Consider the following 22311-nt stretch of genomic DNA (forward strand, 5'->3'; position numbering starts at 1 on the left):
ATCCACACGATCGTGTGGCACCCAAAATCGTCCGAAAAATCTAATTCCCAAATCCACACGGCCATGTGCCTCGGCACACGCTTGTGTGGTCGTCAGGGAGGTCACAAAACCACCTCAAAAATAGCCCGAAACCACTATTTAAGCCACCGAAATCATCCTCAATCTTTTCCCTATCAAGAATATATTAGAAAGTAGCAGTTTCTCCTCACTTTCAATGTCTGGAACCCATGATCTTCGAGTTAACACAAAAACAAAAAATATGTCAAAACAGAAATTTTGCAAAAACGATAATGTAAGGACAAGGTTTCTAATCCCACACCTGTTTCGACGACGAAGCAATCAGAGACGACGACAGGGGAGTGTAATTACAGAAACCAAAAAACAAAAACTATTCTTTGAGTACTTTTTTTTTTCAAAAGCGAAAAGAATAAAAACCAAGAGAAAAGTAGAATAGAAAACACATTCAAAAAGAAAGAAAGTAAAAACAATAGAAATAAAAGTAATAATAATAAAATTAATAACAACAACCAAAAATATATTAAATTAAAACAAATAATTATACACTTTTAAATTAAAACATCAACAAAACAAAATAATATCCTCCCAAGCGTGCACACAAGGACTCAAACCCAAAACCTAAAGGTTCGCAAACACTCACTCAACCACTAGACCAGCAGGCCCATTTTGACACTAAATTGCACAGCTAAACAAATATGTGCAACCTCCTCACTATCCCTACACTCAAAACCCAGAACTTCTAGGCCCAGAATTCAGGGTGTTACAATGTCTTAAGATAACTTACAAATAATCATGCATTAGAAATTTAAACTTAAATGGAACTAAAGAATACAAGTAATCCAAGTAGAAACTTTTAAAGCATAAAAAAATAGGTGATTACTTGAAATTCAACTCAATAAGAATGAACACCCTCACTAAGGTTCACTCAAAACACTCAAAGTGTTTAAGGTTCAAGTAATGTGCACTCAACAGTCGAACAAAAAATGTTATTACCATAGGCTTGCTTGAAAATCAAATCTCTACCACTATATAACAAGGTGACAAACCAAACAAGAGGTATTTATAAGTGTGTAATGAGGCTTAGGTTAAGAGTGTGGAAAAGGTTAGAAAATTTGTTACAATCGAGAGCTGAGTTAATAAGTTACCAAACTAGAAAAAAATCAGTTGTTGAATTAAAAGAATTTACATCAACAAGAAATAAAAGGCGGATGTGAGCTTTTATACAAACGATGAGACTCACGATTCAAGTAAAAAAAATTCTTTTTTTCTTTTTCTTTTTATTTTCATTTATTATTTTAATATTTTTTTTAAAATAAAGAGAAAATTCAACAATGCAAATGATGAAACATAGTCAGGCAACTAAACAAATCGAATCTCGATAAAAAAAGAGTCAATAAAAAAGATTATTTACAACATTAATATGGGTTACAAGTTAACACAAATAGGTGATAATAGTAAAAATGTGTTACGATCAATTGGGTTAACTAGGGTTTAATTCAACGAGTGAGCTATTTACAGATTAAGCGGATTAAATATTAAGTGTCTCTATCATCTCAATATATCAAATCGATAATGTGGTCTCGACATGTATAACAAATTAAGTTGACATACTCACAACTAAAAATAAAATTAGCATGAAATAAACATGTATGCTCTATAGGCTCAAAAGCTCACAAAAAATTATTGTTTTGATGTTAAACTTGTAAATTTAAAATTTCAAGATAATGCTTTAGTTTAGGGAGACAACTTAAAATAATAATAATTGTAAAAAAAAACTTATCGTGCTTGACTCTCTCGTGTCTTAAAGTATAAATCACACAATGCATAAAAATTCACAAATTAATTCCCAATACAATTAATAAAAACTCCAAGTTAAAAAAATTAACTTCAATGTTAGGTTTGAGAAAACTACCTAAACAAGAAAAAAAAATTCATGGACTATTTCGCATAAACATATAAAATCCTCCCCACACTTAAGATGTACATTACTCTCAATGTACTAACAAATATAAACATAATAAGCAAAATGTCATAAGTGAGGAAGAGAACTGAAATTGTCCTAAATTTGGATGATTTTATCAGAATAGTGAAATCTGAAATCGTATGAGATCCTAAATTAAGTACATGGTTCAAAGCAAACTAATAAGAAGATAGAAAAAAATAAAATAAGATAAAGAGATAACAAAATAGAAAAATAACTGACAAAATAATAATAGTAAAGTGCATAATAAAATAAAATAAAATAAAACATATAAGTCCGAAAAATAAAATAAAAACAAATAACAATAAAAATAAAAGATAGTTTGGGGGACTTTTGGGTGTGTGACGACAGTGAAGAAAAGACGGTTAGGGTTTGGGTTTAGTGAAATGAGGTTGGAAGGAAACAAAAAAAAAACTAGCTTTAAAAAAAAAGGTACATGGCCATGTGTCAGACCATGTAGGTCACATGGTCGTATATCTTTACCAGGCCGTGTTACCTATTAAAACCTTTTAAAAATTGCTCCAATGTTCACATGGCCTAGGACACGCCCGTGTTTTTAGGCCGTGTACACCACACGACCATATCGTCAAGCTGTATGAATCCACTCATACTGTGTATGTCAAAAGAAAATTCAAAAATTCACTCTAGTATTTACACGGTCCATGACACACCGGTGTGTCTAGGCCATATGGATTCATTCAGGCCATGTGGGGTTAGTTTTTTGCTTTTCTATGGTCATGTCAAAGGGTGTGTGGGTCATATGGCTGTGTGGTCTACCCCAGACCATATGACACTTTTTTTGGTTTTTTAAATTAATAAAAAAAGTTACGTAAATAAGAAATTAAGCATACTACAAAATTAAATGAATGAAAAACATTTGAGTTGCCTCCCGAGAAGCGCTTGTTTAAAGTCTAAGCTCGACTTTCATTTTCAAGCTTACGGATAAGTTAGATTTTGGAGCCGAATCTCCTCTCTCCCGTTATCAATATCACCACCAAAATAAAGTTTGAGACCATGATTGTTTACATTGAATGTGTTGTAATTAAGGTGTGTTACCTCAATAGTTCCATATGGTAATATGTTTCATACCATAAATGGATTTGACCATCTCGATTTCAGCTTTTCAGAGAACAATTGTGGATCTAGATTCTCCACCAATCTTTGTCTCCAACTTTGAATTGGTTCGTCCTCTTTACATGCACACCATGATGCTGCTTTGTTACTTCTTTGAATGTTCTCGAGTTCTCAACAACCTTTGTTCGCCATTCATCTAATTCATCGAGATGCATCATTCTCTCTTCACTTTTCCCTTAATTTCCATCACCTTAAAAATGATACGGTTATAACACATCTTTGTGATTGATTTCCTGCAAAGAACATTGAGTTGCATGATTACTAACATCAACAGAATAACAAGTATTATCTCACTCACTAGAAACTCTCACAGCATCACGTGCTTGAAAAGTAACCTTTTCATCACCTACCCTCAGCACAAGTTCACCATTATCCACATCAATAATAGTTCTAGCAGTGGCTAAAAAGGGTCGACCTAAGATCATGGATACCTTAATATCCTCATCCATGTCTAATATAACGAAATCAATAGGGAATATGAATTTATCTACTTTAACATATACATCCTCAATAATACCCCTAGGATACTTAATCGATCTATCAGCTAATTGAATACTCATCCTAGTGGGTTTTGGTTCCCCAAGACCAAGTTCTTTGAACATTTTATAAAACATTAGATTTATACTAACACCCAAATCAGCCAAAAAATTTTCAACATTTAAGTTTCCAATAAAACAAAGGGACAGTAAAACTATCTACATCTTTAAGCTTGGTGGGTAGTTTGTTCTGGAAAATGGCCGAGAATTCCTCATTAAGCTCCATAGTGGACAGTTAGTCTAACTTCATTTTATTTGTTAGCAGCTCCTTTAAAAATTTTGTATATTGGACATCTGCGAAAAGGCTTCAACAAAAAGTAAGTTAATATGCAGTTTTTTAAAAAAGTTCAAGAAATTTACCATATTGTTCATCCATGCGGTCTTTTTTCAACTTTGCCAGATATTGAATTGGTGGTTTGTATTTTCTGACCACCGGTTTATGCTCTTTCTTGCATTCTTCAACCCTATTATTTTTCTCAACAGCTTGTAGATTTAAATTCTTTTCAGGCTCGACTAACACCTTTCCACTTCGTACAGTGATTGCATTGACTTGCTCTTTTGGGTTGGTTTCAGTGTTACTAGGTAAACTACCTTGTTGTCTCTCTAAAACCAATTTAGCAAGCTAGATAATCTAATTCTCAAGCCTTGAATAGATGCTTGTTGATTCCTCAAAGTCATTTTAGTGTTATAGAATCTAGTTTCTGACACTAAAATAGATTTAGTTAACATCTCTTCCAGATTCTGCTTCTTTTCTTACTGATAAGGTTATTAAAAACCCGGAAAGGGTTGTGACCTTTGATTTCCTTGATCACCCCAATAGAAATTTAGATGATTCCTCTATCCTAGATTCTAATTTTTGTTGTAGGGGTTATTCTGAGGTCTAGAATTATTATCTAGAAAATCGACTTTCTCATGCTCCATGTTAGACTTGAAGGGTAAGCATTCTGGATTGATCATCCCTGCTCCAATCGCATCGTATTGCATTATTGGATTCACCTATTTACTGCAACTCAAACCATCAATCTTTTTACTCAGTGCTTCCACCTAACTCGCCAACATAACAATTGCATCTATATTAAAAATACCGACTGCTTTAGTAGACTTTATTCTTATAATTTTCCACTGATAGTTATTCAGTGTTATCTCCTCAATAAATTCTTGGGCAGCCTCAAGTGTTTTATTATTTAGTGTTCCACCAGCTACTACATCAATTATCTACCTAGTCGAGGGATTCAAACCATTATAAAAGGTTTGAAATTATAACCACAAAGGTAACCCATGATGAGGGCACTTTCCCAAAACATCATTAAATCACTCTCATGCATCATACAATGTCTTAAGCTCAAATTGAGCTAAGGAAGAGATGTCATTTATCAACTTAGCTATTTTGGTCGGTAGAAAATACTTCAATAGAAACTTTTTAGTCATCTGAGCCCAAGTCATGATGTAACACCATGGAAGTATATTCAACCACTGTTTCGCCTTATTCTTCGAAGAGAACGGGAACAACCGTAAGCGTATGGTATCATCAGTAACGTCATTGATCTTGAATGTGTCGTAAATCTCAAGAAAGTTAGCTATATAAGCGTTCGAATATTTATCTTGCAACTCATCAAACTGAATATACTGTTGCACCATCTAAATTGTGTTTGACTTAATCTAAAAATTATTTGCAGCAATAGTCAGTCTAACAATATTCGATTTAGCCCTAATCAGAGTGCGATTTGCATAATCATACATAGTTTGAGGAGCAGGACGTGCTGGAAGTTACAGATTAAAAGGATTATTATCCATATCCATAATAATGTCATTTTGATCTTAGTCGTCTATTAGAATTTGTTGACCTTTTCTTGCTTCTCTAACTTCTCTCTGATTTCTACAAGTAATTTTTTCGATCTCACAGTCAAAAATTAACAGTTTCAACAGGTTGCCTCTAGTCATAAACTAAGGGCACCTGTAGAAATCAAACAAAATGAAAATTAGAATGTAACAATTAAATTTGTTAAAAATATTAATATTAAAATAAAAATTGCTAAATTAATAGAAATAAAGTTTCCTTAATATTTTAGTCCCCGACAACGATGCCAAAAACTTAATGCGTTGCGAAACTAACTAAAATTTTGACTAAGACAAATGCACTTATCAATTAATAGTATAGCTATGTTGAGCAAATATATCTTTCCCACGAAGACTAAAAATACTAGTAATTACCCTCTTTCATTATTTAACTAAATAATTTGAGTGATTGATTACAAACTAAAATTAACTAAATTAATTAACTAACGAACATGACAAAGAACAAATCACAAAAATAATCGAGTAACAACTAAGAAGTGAAAAATACCCAGGAAAGAGTTTACCTAGATTTCATCTGTCACTATCAATCTAAATTATGCAATTTCTTTATTTAGTATCTTGATTCATAGAAATCCCTAAATTATACAAATATCTCTTTCAAGCATAAGAGCAACTGAATCTAGATTGATTAATCAAATGACAGAATCCATCATAGGGTTCGTCTCCCCTAGGTATTTAGAAAGTTAGTTCATACTTGAAAATAAAAACATTCAAGATATAGTATAACCAAAAGAACTAAAGAAACCCATGATAACTTCCTCAGAAATTAACTGGGAATCTTCAATCTTGACTAAAATCTGGTTCAAAATCGAGTTCAATGGTGTTTTGTTTTAGTTGTTTCTTGAATAGTCTCTGATGACTCTCTATTATCTTCTTGTTTTTATCATATATACATATCTTAGAATGCACAAAAAACCTAAAAATCACAATTTTTTGAAGTTAAGTGCGCAGTTTCGTGAGATCAAGATGGCCTACCACACCTCTATGTGGGTCACACGACTATGTGGTTTGGCTGTGCAGAACGGTTCAGCTCGTGTGGCTCCTGCAGGTTGCTCAGGCAGCTTAACTTTCACTCATTTTCACTCCTTTTGCTCCCAAGTGCTTTGATAAACGTTAAATCATGAATTTAAAGAATTAGGACTATAAAATTCATACTTAACATCGGACAATCAATCAAAAACACATTAAGAATGAGGTTAAAACATGTTACATTTAGCACTTATTAAATATCATTTGCTAAATGATTGTTAAAGAGAAATGAAAGAATAGTGAGAAAAATACTAAATTGTAAAATATAAAAAAGTTGATAGAAAAGGTAAATATTATGATTGAATGTATAAATGAAGTGATATATACGTTTGAATGACATATAGAATGATATGAAAATGCTATGATAGTATTTGTTTAGTTTTGGAATAAGAGGGATTAAATTGAAAAGAATTTAAAAGCATGAAAATTTTGTTTTGAAATGCAAATATGATTTTATTTACTAATATTTGTGCTATATTTAGTTAAGAAATGAATAGTGAATAATAGAAATATTTATTAGATTATATTTATTATGTGAATTATTATAGTGAAATGAAAGAATTATGAAAAAGAAAAAGGAGTAAATTGTGAAATATGCAAAACTAGCACGTGGGAAGCTATGGTAAATTATATTAATGAATATGGATTTTTATAAGGTAGTGGATTGTGTTTCAGGTGTCAAAGAAAGTGATAGTTTTGTTTATTGTTTATTGCAATAATTACTAAATTAAAGTAAATTCAAAATATGCAAATTCTGTTCTGAAATGTAAAAGTGAAGTGATTTTCGTCATAATTTCACAAAGTAGACAAGGTGAGAACTATTAAGATATAGATGACATGTCATTAAGGAAAACCTTAACACCCTCTGTTCTAAAATTTACACTTCAACGCTCTCTATTTTGTTCTATCGTAGCATTTTGATGCTACTCTATTCTGTTAATGTACATCGATGTATCTCTGAACTATTTTCATATATCATATGTGTTTTAATAAATTTACAATAAGCCTTTGTTAAACAATACAAGACATAAGTAAAGCTCTAAATAAAATGGCAAAGTTAAGTGTTAAAAAATAGAATGGGATTGGAAAAAGCTATACTGACTGAGAAATGGTATGATGATACAACAAAAAAAAATTGATAGGTACTAAACTTATTTAGTTTAAAGCTATTGAATTATGTTTTTCTATTAAAAATATAATAACAAAATAAAAGGCTAAGTTTAATTCTCATTGTACTTACTAAGCTTTTACAAACTTATCGCTCTACTTTAACGTGTAGGTAAAGACATGAAGTAAAGAAGTGCCACAGACTAATCTCTTCACATCTCATCACATCCAAAGAGTTTGGAGAAGAACATGCTGTTAAAAAAAATCTGATATAAACTTAAAATTACAAATCATAATCTATCATGACAAATCATTAAGAATAAAATTAGATGCGGAAGCGTACCTAAATTCATTAATTTCTTGAAATATACAAATCATGGGTTTTTATCTTCCAAATTAGCACACAAGAAATTTAGAGAATATTTGCTCTCTCTTTACTAAAGATGGGATATTAGAAAAGTTATGTTGTCTGAAATTGGGGACCATAACCCTAATATATAACTTTTGCACATTAACCCTAATTTCTAGTCAGCCCATTATTAATTAGAAACTAGTTACTAGGGTATCTACACATATTTGACTCATACTTTATTTAATAATTAAAACCCAATAAACCTTAACCAAATAAGATCACTTTTAATTTGGGCTAACCTATTATGATAGTAAATAATAATATGTAGTTACCCTTATTATATATGTGATGTCCATATTTTCCAACACATGTTATCTCCATGTTATCTCCACTATTTTGTTATAAGTACATGGATGTATCTAGGTAAATGTGCATGTAAATGAATAAAGAACTAACAGAAATCTACACATTGATGAGATAATGTAAAGCATAAATGGTATATGAAATTGTTTAAGGTGTAAAAAGTTTAAGTACGAAAATAATATGAAAAACGGAGTTCATGTTGCGACGACATACCTCCCACCTCGTAACAGCCTGAAGTCAGTAGGTGACGTCACTACTTGGAGCTCTTGATGTCGTGGCATCCTTCCGAAATTTTTGAATTTTTTTACAAGTCTCTGACCAATCATTGGTGACCAAATGAATTGAATTAATTTCAAAAATAGTTCCAACATGAGTTTAATTAGTATTATAATTGTAAAATAATTTCCATTAAGTTTATAAAATGATAAATCGATTCGTAATTATTTGTAGTTGATTAAAAAACGAACGTGACATCTTGATGTCTTGACCCGATAATCAAGTCAAGTATAAGGGTGTTATAATTACCGTTGTGATCCATTGCAATGTATTTACGCACCTATCTATTGGACCTCAAAATTCTATACTTCATTTAGATATGCACTTAATACTTCTAGCCTAGATTTTTCTCAAGATCTTTCTTTTCATGCTATCCAAGGAAGCATCAGTCTTAAAGGCTATGTTAAACATATTGTTCAATTAGAATCCAACTCTATATGCAATCTCGCATTAGATTTCCTCAACTTTTCTACCTCATCTTCCAAAACCTTTAAATCTAACTTTGAATAAATATCATGATTATTTGTAAAAGTTAGGAGTTCTCACTCTTGTAATCTAGCAAACCTCATTTGAACATTTAGAATCAGGTTTTTATTCTACTCAGCCTTATGCCAAAGTTTTTCTTAAGCACCTTAATTGGCTAAGACTTTTGCATGATTAATAACTCGATTTTCTAAGCCGGGTGTTAAGATTATGTTCCCTCTCCCTAGACACTCTTACCATAATTCTAAGGTGCTTGACTCTTGCTTATAATCATCTTTTTCAACAGTTTAAATTCCTCAACAAGATCAATGAACTCTAGCAAGAGAAGCACATCTTCGTCATGTCTAATGCCTGAAGTAAGACCAAAAAAAGTTATCAGTAGTAATACATACACATATACATATTATAAGAAACTAAGTTAAATACCATCACCTCTTTTTGGATTGTTCGTCCGAAAAAGAAAAAAAAAACAATGTTAAATGAAAGGTAAATTACACGAACAGTCACTCAACTTTAGGGTAGCTAACAAAATAATCATCTAGGTTTCATTTCAGTCACCCAACTTTTGAAAAATAACAAAACAGTCACTAACGTTATAAAAAAGTGATAAAACAGTCACTGACTAACATTTTCCGTTAGTGTCTTAACAGAACTGCTGATGTGGCAAGTTAACTAGCTAATGTGGCCAGTTAACTTGCCACATTGGATGAAGAAATTAAAAAAAAAGCCTAAAAAACCCTTTAACAGAGAAGAAGAAGAGATTGTATGTCTTTGCTGAAGAAGAAGAGGAAGAAGAGGAGACTGTATGTCTTTGCTCCATGTCTGAATTCGGGGGCTGCTCAGCCTGTTGAAGAGCATTCTCCATTACGTGTAAAGCAGACTCTTTGCTCCATGTCTGAATTCGGGGGCTGCTCAGCCTATTGAAGAGCATTCTCCATTACATGTAAAGCAAGCAAAAAGTTTGATGCAGATTGAGGCTTCGGTAATGGGAACACCCAATAAAAGATTACCTAATATATTAGAAACCCCATTTTATTAGGTATCTTTCTTGCATTTCAATTCAGTTGGCTGAGTTAATATCTAATTTCTTGGGTATATAGTATCGATGTTGCTGTTTTTGGTGTATAAGAGGCTACCATACAGTGAAACCTCCAAATGATCTATTGACTTGATGAGAAATCCTTCTCTAGCTATGGGAGAGAAATAGATTCAAAGACATTGGTGGGTCGTGCTTGTGAATGCAGAAGAATTAGATGAGTTCTCGAACAACTGCGGACATCTCCTTCAAGCCATTGGTATTGCAGACAATTCCATAGTTTTCAGTAGTCCAAAGTTGCAGTTCCAGAATAACCGTAGCAACAATTAATATTGGGAGGTTTGGCGACCGACTTTCGTGTTTCTAAAATTGTTGTTCCCTTCATTGATAGTATTTATGTTGTCTTGTTTGTGTTTTCTAATATTCCTGTATGTAAATGGCAAAGGATTGCCTGTTTGTTTGTAAGCAGTTGTATCGTTGTGTTGGTAAAATGGCTGTAAACCTATCTTGCTCTTTTTTGTTCAATGAGCTTATGTATTAAAAAGGTCGATTTAATGACTCTTCTTCTTCTTCTTCTTCTTCTTCTTCTTCTTCTTCTTCTTCTTCTTCTTCTTCTTCTTCTTCTTCTTCTTTTTAGGGGATTTTTTTTTTAATTTTTTCATCCAATGTGGCAAGTTAACTAGCCACATCAGCTAGTTAACTTGCCACATCAGCGGTTCTGTTAAGAAACTAACAGAAACTGTTATTCAGTGACTGTTTTGTCACTTTTTTATAACGTTAGTGACTGTTTTGTTATTTTTCAAAAGTTGGGTGACTGTTGGTGTAATTTACCCTTAAATTAACTAGTAAAATCATCAAAAAAAATAAATAGTTAATGAAAAAATAGGTGGCATCTATTTAAAAATCCCATTATAGCAATATAATAAGGGAGAAAAAAAACACCAATTGACCGTTGATCATGCCACAAAGGATTTACATTGAAAAATTAGAGCTTACCTTTTAATCAATTCAACCAATTCAACATTAAAAAAAAAAACTGATTTCTAAAAACAACCAAGAATATAATCTCTTCATTTTTATCTTTTTACCTTTAATTTAAAAAAAATTTCTACAATGTCAAAAATATATAGTTTAAGGCTTAAAAAACTATAATTTAGATTATGAAATTCCAATAAAATTGCAGGTTACTGGCAGGTTGTAATAGCACAAATCATGCACCGAAAAAAATCGTTGTCTTTTAACGCTATAGATCTACACTTGAAAGAAAAAGCACTCAAAAAAATCCAAAATTTTCTTACATCTTAAAAGTCTTCACCAAAGAACAAGTTATAATCATAAATTTCTTGCTTTGAAGTTAGATCCCACCAAATGAAGACTTAAGCATAGATAGAAAGACATTGGAAGAAGCTGTGTTGAAAAGTCCAAAGCATGCCTTTGTCTTCCTACCTTGGCAGCAACACCCGCCGTGGAGGAGGATGGGCTCACTCATTACTCCCTTCTTCATCACCCACCGTCAAATCAACCCTCAAAGTCCACCCCACTCGAAAGTCACGAAAACGTACGGTTCTGATCAACTTCCTCCTCACCAACTTCTTCACCATAGCTCTTTTCCTTTCCTTCATCTTCTTCATCTTGACTCTCTTTTTCTTTGGAATCCCAAAGCCCATTTCATCCCATTTCCAGCCCCCATCCTCGACCCGAAGGCTCACAACCCGGAAACCAGTGACCCGGAAACAACCCCGGTTGAATCCAAACCAAACCGGTGCCGCAGTTGATATAACCACTAAAGATTTGTATGATAAAATTGAGTTCTTGGATAAACCTGGAGGGGCCTGGACTCAAGGGTGGAAAGTTAGCTATAAAGGAGATGAATGGGACAGTGAAAAATTGAAGATCTTTGTGGTACCTCATTCTCATAATGATCCAGGCTGGAAATTTACTGTGGAAGAGTATTATCAGAGGCAGTCAAGGCTTATACTTGATACCATTGTTCACACTTTATCAAAGGTAACTCTTTTTTTTTATTTAAATTTCAATGGGTTCTTGTTAAGATGGTGAGATGTTTGAAAACAATTCGAATTTGATCAAAGCTTAGCTAGATTGGTTCATGTATTTATTTGTAATAGATGGTATCTAACAGGTCTGGAGTTAGCTAGTTTTGTTGTGTATATATATTTGGAGTTGAATGAATTTAGAGATTTGTTTGGGATTTTTGAGCGTTTTAGTATTTTTTGTTAATGGATGGTACTGAAGTAAAGTGAATCTCAATGAAATTGTGGGAATTTTTTATTATCTTTCTTTGCCTTTGTATAAATATAGAATTCCAGTTATCCTTCCGATTCCTTTGGGAAAGTAAAGTTTGATGTTTATTGGAGCTATGCTACCTTAGCTCATGGTAAGTGTAGGATATGTATATATATAAATATTTCTAAGATCATATGCTCGTAATCATGTTTGACCATGTGTTGACCATAGATAGACAAGGACACTCTTAGAAAAGTGAATTGTCTAAATAACATAACATGAGTATCAGTGAAGTAGATATGGGGTTCATTCTTGGAAGTTAATTTCGGCAAATTCAATGGTTGTCAATGTCGCTTTACCCTTTTAGTTCGAAGCTGATTTACATCTTGAATATGCGTATGTTACACCAAGATGATTTCTGTGCAACATTTATGTTTAGTTCTCTATCATGGATTTGTTGGATGCCTATTTAGTCTGGAAATTGAAAAACCTATAGGTATTTGTGATTTTGAGATTCATGTTCCTTGTGACTTTCAAATATTAATCATATTGAATCTCGACCAATTTATGTATGAAGTATGCATTTAGTTCTGACAATTTATATGGCAAATGAAACCCCAAATCCAATGTTTTGCAGGATCATCGGCGGAAGTTCATATGGGAAGAGATGTCATATTTGGAAAGGTGGTGGAGAGATGCTTCGGAGGATAAAAGGGAGAATTTTACAAATTTGGTGAAGAATGGCCAGTTAGAAATAGTAGGAGGTGGCTGGGTTATGAATGATGAGGTATACCTACAAGCTGATGTAATCCTAGAAATTCTTTCATTATACTTCAGTGTAGCTATTTCTTACGTTACTCGGACTACGGTGTCTGTATTGGATATGGATGTGTCCCTCATGACTATGTTCAATATATATCCAATACCTCTTGTCTGAATATGCATTAGAAAAGGGTGTCAAACATGAATACTTTAAGAAAAATATTGAGTCAGGCCAACATTCATTTGGACTTTAACAACTTTATTTTCTTGTCCTGATACAGGCAAATTCACATTATTTTGCCATAATCGAGCAGGTAAACCTTGAATCCCCGGTTTCTTGATGATTTTATTTGGCTTTATGATCATCTTTTCAGAAGGTTTTCTTGTGATTTTATGTTCATGTCAATGATTATGATCCTTGATATCATGTGTGAAAATATCAACTTTTCATATATTTTTGGGTTCTCACTTGAAAAGCTCCTATACAATCCAGGGTTTCTCCTGCATTTGTGAAATCCATTAAATTGCTTTGTCTCTTTCTTCCTTTGCGTCCTCAAATTCTTTGTGAAATCCAGGGATTGTCTGTTTCTCGTAGTTTTTTATCCATAAAAATTCTTTGAAACCTTGTTCTTTATGTTGAATTTCCTATATATTTTCAAATGCAGATAACTGAGGGAAATATGTGGTTGAATGACACCATTGGGTTTGTTCCGAAAAATTCTTGGGCAATTGATCCATTTGGTTACTCACCTACCATGGCTTATCTCTTCCGTCGTATGGGGTTCGAGAATATGCTTATTCAAAGGACTCATTACGAGCTGAAGAAGGAACTTGCTTGGAATAAAAACTTGGAATATGTCTGGCGTCAGAGCTGGGATGCTAATGAAACAACTGACATTTTTGTTCATATGATGCCATTCTATTCATATGATATTCCACATACTTGTGGACCGGAGCCTGCAATTTGTTGTCAGTTTGATTTTGCTCGTTCACATGGTTTCTCTTATGAACTCTGTCCATGGGGACAATATCCTGTAGAGACTAACCCAGAAAATGTGCAGGAGAGGGCACTAAAACTATTAGATCAATATAGGAAGAAATCGACCCTGTACCGGACCAATACGCTTCTTGTACCTCTTGGAGATGATTTCCGCTACGTTACTGCTGAGGAAGCAGAAGCTCAATTTAGAAATTATCAAATGATATTTGACTACATCAACTCCACTCCCAGTTTAAATGCAGAAGCGAAATTTGGTACTTTGGATGACTATTTCCAGACCCTTCGGGAGGAGGCTGACAGAATAAACTATTCCGTTCCAAGAGAAATCGGCTCTGGTCAGATCAGTGGTTTTCCTTCTTTATCAGGTGACTTCTTTACTTATGCTGATAGGCAGAAAGATTATTGGAGCGGCTATTATGTGTCAAGACCTTTCTTTAAAGCTGTCGATCGGGTACTAGAACAAACGCTCCGTGCATCAGAAATGTTGATGGCATTCTTACTTGGTCATTGCCACAGACCACAATGCGAAAAGTTGCCGATGAGGTATGCTTATAAGTTGACAGCTGCAAGAAGGAATTTAGCTCTTTTTCAGCATCATGACGGGGTGACGGGAACTGCTAAGGATCATGTTGTTCTCGATTATGGAACTCGGATGCACACTTCTTTGCAGGACCTGCAGATTTTCATGTCCAAAGCAATTGAAGTGTTGCTCGGAATTCGCCAAGAGAAATATGATCAGACCCCTGCGCTATTTGATCCTGAACAGGTGAGATCTAAATATGATGCTCTACCTATGCATAGAGCAATCAGTGCTCGCAAAGGAACTGTGCAGTCAGTTGTACTCTTTAATCCTCTTGAGCAAACACGAGAAGAGGTTGTGATGGTAGTTGTTAGCAGACCAGATGTTAGTGTTTTGGACTCAAATTGGACTTGTGTGCAGAGCCAGGTTTCTCCTGAATTGCAGCATGACGAAAGCAATATTTTTACAGGCAGGCATCGCATCCACTGGAAAGCTTCAATTCCTGCCATGGGTTTGCAGACATATTATATTGCTAATGGCTTTGCCGGATGCGAAAAAGCTAAGCCGGGAAAACTCAAATTCTTTTCAAAGTTGAGTTCGATTCCATGCCTTGCACCTTATGCTTGCTCAAAAGTAGAAGGAGATACGGTTGAAATCGTGAACCGGCATCAAGTTCTCACCTTTGATGTCAAGCATGGATTGTTGCAAAAAGTAATCCACAAAAATGGTCCGCAAAATGTCGTGGTTGAAGAGATAGCCCTTTACTCAAGTTCGGGAGGCGCATACCTTTTCTTACCGGATGGGGATGCTCAGCCTATAATTGAGTCGGGTGGGAATTTGGTTATCTCCGAGGGTCCCTTGATGCAAGAGGTGTACTCTTACCCGAAAACTTCATGGGAGAAAACACCTGTTTCTCATAGCACTCGCATTTACAATGGAGGCAATACAGTACAGGACTTTTTGATTGAGAAGGAGTATCATGTTGAGCTTCTTGGCAAGGATTTTAATGACAAAGAGTTAATTGTTCGATATAAGACAGATACCAATAATAAAAGAATTTTCTACTCCGACTTGAATGGCTTTCAAATGAGCCGGAGAGAAACATATGATAAGATTCCGTTGCAGGGAAACTACTATCCCATGCCTTCTCTTGCTTTCATGCAAGGGTCAAATGGCCAGAGATTTTCAGTTCATTCTCGACAAGCACTGGGTGCTGCAAGCCTTAAAGAAGGGTGGCTGGAGATTATGCTTGACCGTCGTTTGGTGAGAGATGATGGACGTGGCCTTGGGCAGGGAGTGATGGACAATCGTGTAATGAATGTTGTTTTCCATATCCTGATGGAATCCAACATTTCTTCAACTTCGGATCCTGTTTTGAACCCTCTTCCACTGAGTCCATCTCTTCTTTCTCATCGTGTTAATGCTCAATTGAACTATCCTTTACATGCATTCATTGCTAAGAAACCACAAGAAGTTTCTGCGCCGACACACTCAAGATCCTTTTCTCCTTTAGCTGCTTCCTTACCATGTGATCTGCATATCATGAGTTTCAAAGTCCCTCGACCATCAAAATATTCTCAGCAGCAGCAGCAACTTGGAGATCCTCGGCTTGTTTTAATGTTGCATAGGCGAAACTGGGATTCTTCTTACTGCAAGAAGGCCCGATCTCAATGTACTGCCGTGGCTGATGAGCCTGTAAATCTATTCAACATGTTCAAAGATCTTACAGTGCTGAATGCAAGAGCAACTTCTTTAAATCTTCTGCACGACGACATGGAAATGCTAGGGTACACTGAGCAATTAGGTGATGTTGCTCGAGATGGACGTGTAATCATCCCTCCCATGGAAATTCAAGCATACAAGTTTGAATTAAGGCCACACCAGTAAATGCAGTGAGTCGATTTAACTACTGTATACCCTAATGATCCGGATTGAATCAAGTTCATAGCAGAAGAGAGCAGATCTCTTGTGTCCCACTGTCGACACAGTTACGATCACAGGCTATTTACTCTGTGCTGTTATTTCAAGAAATATCAGGAAGGAACGGTAAGGTTTTCCTTCATCGAACTATCATTACAGGATAGTTTTGTAACACTGAGAAATTCATTTTTCTGTATTTGTTTCGAGAATGGAGGTTATCTCGAATCAACTGTCGGACCATAATCAACTTCAGATTTTGCTTAGTTAATTTGTAGTTTAGGCTTATATATATAGATGATATATGAAGTTTGTGTTCTCAGAAGTGAATTTTAAGAAGCATATGCTAGCATTAGTCATGGTTCCAATATATATTATATATATATATAAAGTTGCAGATTCTTGCTTGTGTTAGAGAAGATGATATTTTATGCGGAGGTGAAAGTATCATAGAGGTCTCTAGTTAAGACTGTATTTTGCTTTCTCATTAGTCTTTGTGCATTAGATTAAAGAATAATTTGGTCCTTTCTACTAAAAATTTTATCCATTTGTACTAATAAAAATTGATCATTGTATATCAACATGAGACATACATAGCACACCACATGTTGAAAATTAATTTATCCTTGATATAACGTATAGGAATTAATTTGTACATATTTTCTTATTTCTTATCCAATGATAGGTTGATTAAGGTGGTCGGAGTACAGCTTTTAACTGCCAATCTTTTCTTGTAAATTAATTATGAAAACATCTTGAAAATTAACATGTCAATTGGAAAACCTTAAAGAAATGCTTCTGAAATTTAATTTATCTAATAGCTTTACGATTTAGAAAAAAACGAATCTAATTAACAAACTCAACTACGCGATTCATTTAAAATAAATCACTCACTCCTACAGCAAATAGCAACCATAAGAAAAAAACTCAGATCAGTCCAATCAATTCAACTAATAAATCATAAAATGACATTCAAATAAGTAAACTTTTTCTATTTCTCATTCGTATTTCAATCAAGAACAAAACTCCATATTGCAAAAAAAAAATAAAAAAGGGACCAAACGAAAAGCAATAAAAGAATTCTAGTTTTTGCATTCTGGATTTGAAAACTTCGAAACTTCAAATTGATAATCACACACTAATATCTTACATCACGAGGCTTTCGTGGTAAAACTATCCCGCGGCTGTACTTTGATCTTGATTATGCTCTTACTCACCATTTCCAATATCCTTGCCGGTCTTTTTTCTTTTTCCGAGGCCAAAAAATCAGGACTGCGGTGACAAAGAGCCTTGTGGAGCGGCATTTCAATTGTCATAAAATGATCTCGTCTTGCACGCTCACATTAAGGGTCTTATTCGGAAGAACAATACTATTGATCACAACAACTTCATCTTCTACTATTACAGCCTCTCCTGCAACACAACACAAAGTAAACTAAAACTCAACATTTCTTCGACTGCATCGGAGATTTTATCCGCTAATGTTATATTTTACCAAACTGTCTAGAAATTTATTAGTAAGAAAAACGTACCAAGGATAGTAATTCCGAGCTTTGCGTTGTAGTCTCCATCGGCCTGGAAAAATAAGGTTGAGCATCAGCCAGCCAAGCAAAATAAATCTGCCTAATGTACCAATGTTCGAGTATGATCTTTTGTTATGGCAAATTTTACTAGTTTCTTCCTAAAATTTGTCGAGCTGTTATCTGATCATGCATGCTACATTCATAAACAAGACTGACTGAACACAAATTTGTTTGATTCTATTTATGTGTGTGTCAATTTATGTATATATATTGCATCGATACATGGGAACTTGCCTGGACACGAGACCATTTTCCTATAGACGACTTCCATCCAACAATAGAATTAATAACAACCGCGTTTTCCTGCCAGAAGAAACATCAAATTATATTTTTCTCGACCAAGTAGAAACCAGCACCAGTTTAATACAATGAAAATCGTGGAAGTATTTTATTTTCAAGTTTTCACTTCCTTACCTGAACCTCAACATCATCCAAGATGATGCAACCTATAAGTCTCACCCCAGCTCCTACACGAACATTTGCCGAAATAGAGACATTGGCACCGATCTGTTCATGAGAATGACTTAGAACATAGTTTCCACATTTGGGCAACAAATACCGAGAACTGGAAGTACCTTTGCAGTCGGATGTACTTTGGCCGAGGGATGCACATAGACATCACCAACAATCGAAGCACTTTTGGTTCCATCTCCACCAGCTAATAGATCAGGGGAGGTATACCGGAATTGAGCAAGATAAAGACCAGAACATTTTAAAGACATCCTGTGTGGATAATAACAGGTTTAAATACAATGATAATTCATCAGGAGAAAACGCAACATCAACCCAAAACATTTTTACCCTGGAGTCTTGATCTGTTCCCAGAAATCCATAGTTTCGTACGTATATAATTGCTTCTTTCCAGCAAAAGGGGACAAGATATCTTGATCCAATCTAACAAAATCTTGGGGAAGAGCCCTACTGAGAGGAAATAGATATCGGCATTAAGATCAGAACTGTTTAAACACAGTAACACTAGTGACAGAGGACAACCTTGTTGGAGACTGCAGCGTTTCAAAGCTTGTCAAATGGCGTAAATTAGCTGCAATACGACAAAAAAAAGGTCATTTACCGATAACAAGAGAAAATTTTTCCTCGTATATTAGCCAAAAAAGTATTGTAAAAGCACGAAGACAATACAACCTTGGTCTTCTCGGTGTGTGGAGACTTCTTGAATGGCAGTAAAGATATCAGGAGTAAAGACGTAAACTCCACAGTTAATTAAATCGCTTACCTGCAATCCATTGGAAAAGCCAGCTTAGGACTATTAATCAAGCTATAAGGGAAAGATTAAAATAGCACCATGAACATACAAAAGTCTCGGGCTTTTCGGTGTAGTGCAATAGCTCTTTTGTGATCGGGTCAGCAACCAACTCACCAAACTGACTAGCGGACTCAGCAGATACCTGAATGGGAAACAAGAAAATGTCAAAAGACGACCGCAGGTCCGCAACAAAGACCGAAAAAACGAAAAAGAAAAGAACTTTCCTTGATTACTAACACAGTTCCCATCCCACTGTATCTTTTGTGAGCCTCTACAGAAACGAGCATCTGATTAATATTCAGGGAATCATATTGATAAGTATATAAAGTTTTACAAGGAACAGGGAAGTTACCGAGCATGTCTGTCAATGGAAAACTGCAACAAACATCACAGTTTAGCAGGAAGATATGTGACTGTACGAAAAGAAAACGATATGAGAAGTAAATCAAAGCTTCGCACATCAACTTATCAAAATGAACACGAATGAATATGAATAAAAGGAATGCAGAATTCGAACCGGATTGTCTTCCATTATAATATTTCTGAAGTAATAGAGGCCACCAGCTGAACCATGGGGTTTATCCTCTTTCAAGTATCTAACTCAATTTAAAAACCGGAAAAACAAAAGTGAGATCCACCGTAGGATAGAAAACTAAAAATTAGAACAACATAATAAATCAGTGCACTAATCACCTCACTGGTATTTTCAGCTCGTTCGAGATCGAAGAGACATATAATGTGAACTCTCTTTCCTCGTAAAATCCAATTAGAAAAATTTGAGCCAAATTCGGTATCTATATAACAAACAAGAGAAAGGTATAGGAAATCAATGAACATAAACATAATGATTTCTAAGGGTATGCCTCAATAGAAGGTAAAAGTATCGTAGAGGCCCCTGCATTAAGAGTCGTATTGCATTTTGCCCCTTCTACTCAAAAAAAATGGAAAAACTAATCCCTATCCACTAAATCAAAGAGCAAACTGATCTTTTTGTTAAAATTTTCATCAATTTTTACTGTTAAAAACTTGTCCCTATGCGAGCGACATATTATTATTTTGTTGGTCTGTAACAGCACAAAGAACCAATTTACTCGAGGTGTCCATATTTTGAGTGAAGGGACGAAATGCAATCATAGAATGAAGTGTTTGAATCATGGAATATAAGATCAAAGCGACAATGAAAATACAATAATGTGAGAAATTAGTATGAAAATTTTGAAAGAAATTAATTAAAAAAAGTACCCGTTTACAAGCAGAAATTGGGTGATGAACCATCGGCTGACCAGCTAAAGGGAATAAGGGTTTGGGAGTATTGAATGAAAGAGGTCTAAATCTAGTCCCTGGATAATGAATCCAATCATCAAACATTAAAAACCAAAATCCAAACTCAACCTGAAAGACAAAGGCTAAGGGTGTTGTCGTTACCTTTGGTGGGTCCACCAACCATGATCACAGCAACCACTTTCTCCATGTCTGAAAACCCTAGATCTTCTGAAATCAAAATTTAGGGAAGTGAGAGATCGGATTTCAGTTGAATTCTGGGGTTTTAGTTTGGACAGTGGAAGGAGTTTTTGTTTTTTTTTATTTGGTTGTTGAGTTAGATTTGACTCACACTTTTCTCAGACCAAATACGATGTCGTCTGTCACCGTTTCAATTCACAACTGTTTCGTAAACTTGAGTCCACATCCAGTTTAAATCTATGATTTGAGGGTAAATACTACCCTTCAATTAATTTAAATAAAAAAATTATTAAAAAATTTTATTTCAATCAATTTTTTATTTAATCCAATCCATCTAATCAACTAATTAATTTGATTATAAAAGTACTAATTTAAAATACTACAATTTAATAAAATCATTTCAACTAGTTAATTGCATTAAAAACTGTTAAATTATAAAATATAATTAAATATAAAAAATATATATATGTAGTTGATTATGTTCATATAATATTTTTTATAAAAATTAAAAAGATTGAATTTTTATTTTATTGGCATTCACATCGTTGTATTATTATAAAGGTATAATAATTTATTTCGTTCACTAATTTTATAAAAAAATTATTATTTTAGCCCTTAATTTAATATTTTATCTTTTTTTAATCTTTAAATTTGTATATTTTTATAAAATTAACTCAAAATAGATTGAAAGATAACGTTTTTTAACTTTTTTGATGTGGCATATACGTGGATAACACGTCAACATTTAATTAATTTTTAATTTTTTTTAAATTCAAAAAATATATAAAAATTATTTTAAAAATAAAAAAATCACATGCATGACACGTCAGTAAAGTTAAATTTTAGAGTGAATTGATAAAAAATACAAATTTAAGGGTTAAAAAGGTAAAAATTTAAATAAATGACTAAAATAACTTATTTGTAAAGTTAGAGGGCCAAAAAATTATTATGCCATAAAGTCTAGAAATTAATTTCTCTGTTATGAAAATCGTTGTAGCCTGCCACAATAGAGGACTAAAATGTCATTAAGTAAACCATTTTTTCTTCTTCTTCTTCTTTTGTAATAAATGTTGTTGCAATGTCATATTAAAGAAAGAAATAAATTACATGTTGTATTTGAGATTAAAATTTAGCATTTTCAAATTAATTATATGAATCAATTTGACTTTTAGGTATTCTTTCGTAAAGTTTTAAAACATTGTCATAATTTTTTTTCTATTTTTTAAGTAAATAAAAATAATAAATAGCTTTTATCTTATGTAGTATTTTTTTAAAAAATTTTATTTATATATAAAAATTTTAACATACTTTTACTATTTTAAATATAAAATATTTATTTTTAAATAATAAAAAATTAGAATTAATTATAATTAAATAAAAGAATTCAA

General features: G+C 33.6%; 2 protein-coding genes and 1 non-coding gene across 4 annotated transcripts; 2 read left to right on the forward strand and 1 right to left on the reverse strand.

The window, feature by feature from the left end:
* Nucleotides 1-4942: 4942 nt before the first annotated feature.
* Nucleotides 4943-5049, forward strand: LOC121204448 (small nucleolar RNA R71). Its single transcript, XR_005899373.1, has one exon. It is a non-coding gene; the product is annotated as a small nucleolar RNA R71 (small nucleolar RNA).
* A 6330-nt stretch (nt 5050-11379) lies between these two features.
* LOC107955563 (alpha-mannosidase 2) lies at nt 11380-16985 on the forward strand. Its single transcript, XM_016891353.2, has 4 exons — nt 11380-12179; nt 13054-13203; nt 13460-13492; nt 13844-16985. The coding sequence occupies exons 1-4, from the start codon at nt 11601-11603 to the stop codon at nt 16583-16585; spliced, it is 3504 nt and encodes a 1167-aa protein (XP_016746842.1). The 5' UTR covers nt 11380-11600; the 3' UTR covers nt 16586-16985.
* Nucleotides 16986-17592: 607 nt separating this feature from the next.
* LOC107955565 (mannose-1-phosphate guanyltransferase alpha) lies at nt 17593-21122 on the reverse strand. Of its 2 annotated transcripts, none has more exons than XM_016891356.2 (15): nt 20888-21122; nt 20705-20802; nt 20156-20256; nt 19980-20058; nt 19815-19875; nt 19687-19733; nt 19512-19604; nt 19342-19432; nt 19192-19240; nt 19000-19116; nt 18774-18921; nt 18613-18705; nt 18433-18501; nt 18148-18190; nt 17593-18028 (listed from the first exon to the last, which is right to left on the reverse strand). In XM_016891356.2, the coding sequence occupies exons 1-15, from the start codon at nt 20931-20933 to the stop codon at nt 17928-17930; spliced, it is 1236 nt and encodes a 411-aa protein (XP_016746845.1). In that variant the 5' UTR covers nt 20934-21122; the 3' UTR covers nt 17593-17927. The 2 variants fall into 2 exon arrangements, with proteins under 2 accessions (XP_016746845.1, XP_016746844.1); XM_016891355.2 differs by having other exon boundaries at nt 19000-19119.
* Between the last annotated feature and the right edge of the window lie 1189 nt (nt 21123-22311).

This window comes from Gossypium hirsutum, chromosome A07 (genome assembly GCF_007990345.1).
Source record: "Gossypium hirsutum isolate 1008001.06 chromosome A07, Gossypium_hirsutum_v2.1, whole genome shotgun sequence".
NCBI lineage: Eukaryota > Viridiplantae > Streptophyta > Magnoliopsida > Malvales > Malvaceae > Gossypium > Gossypium hirsutum.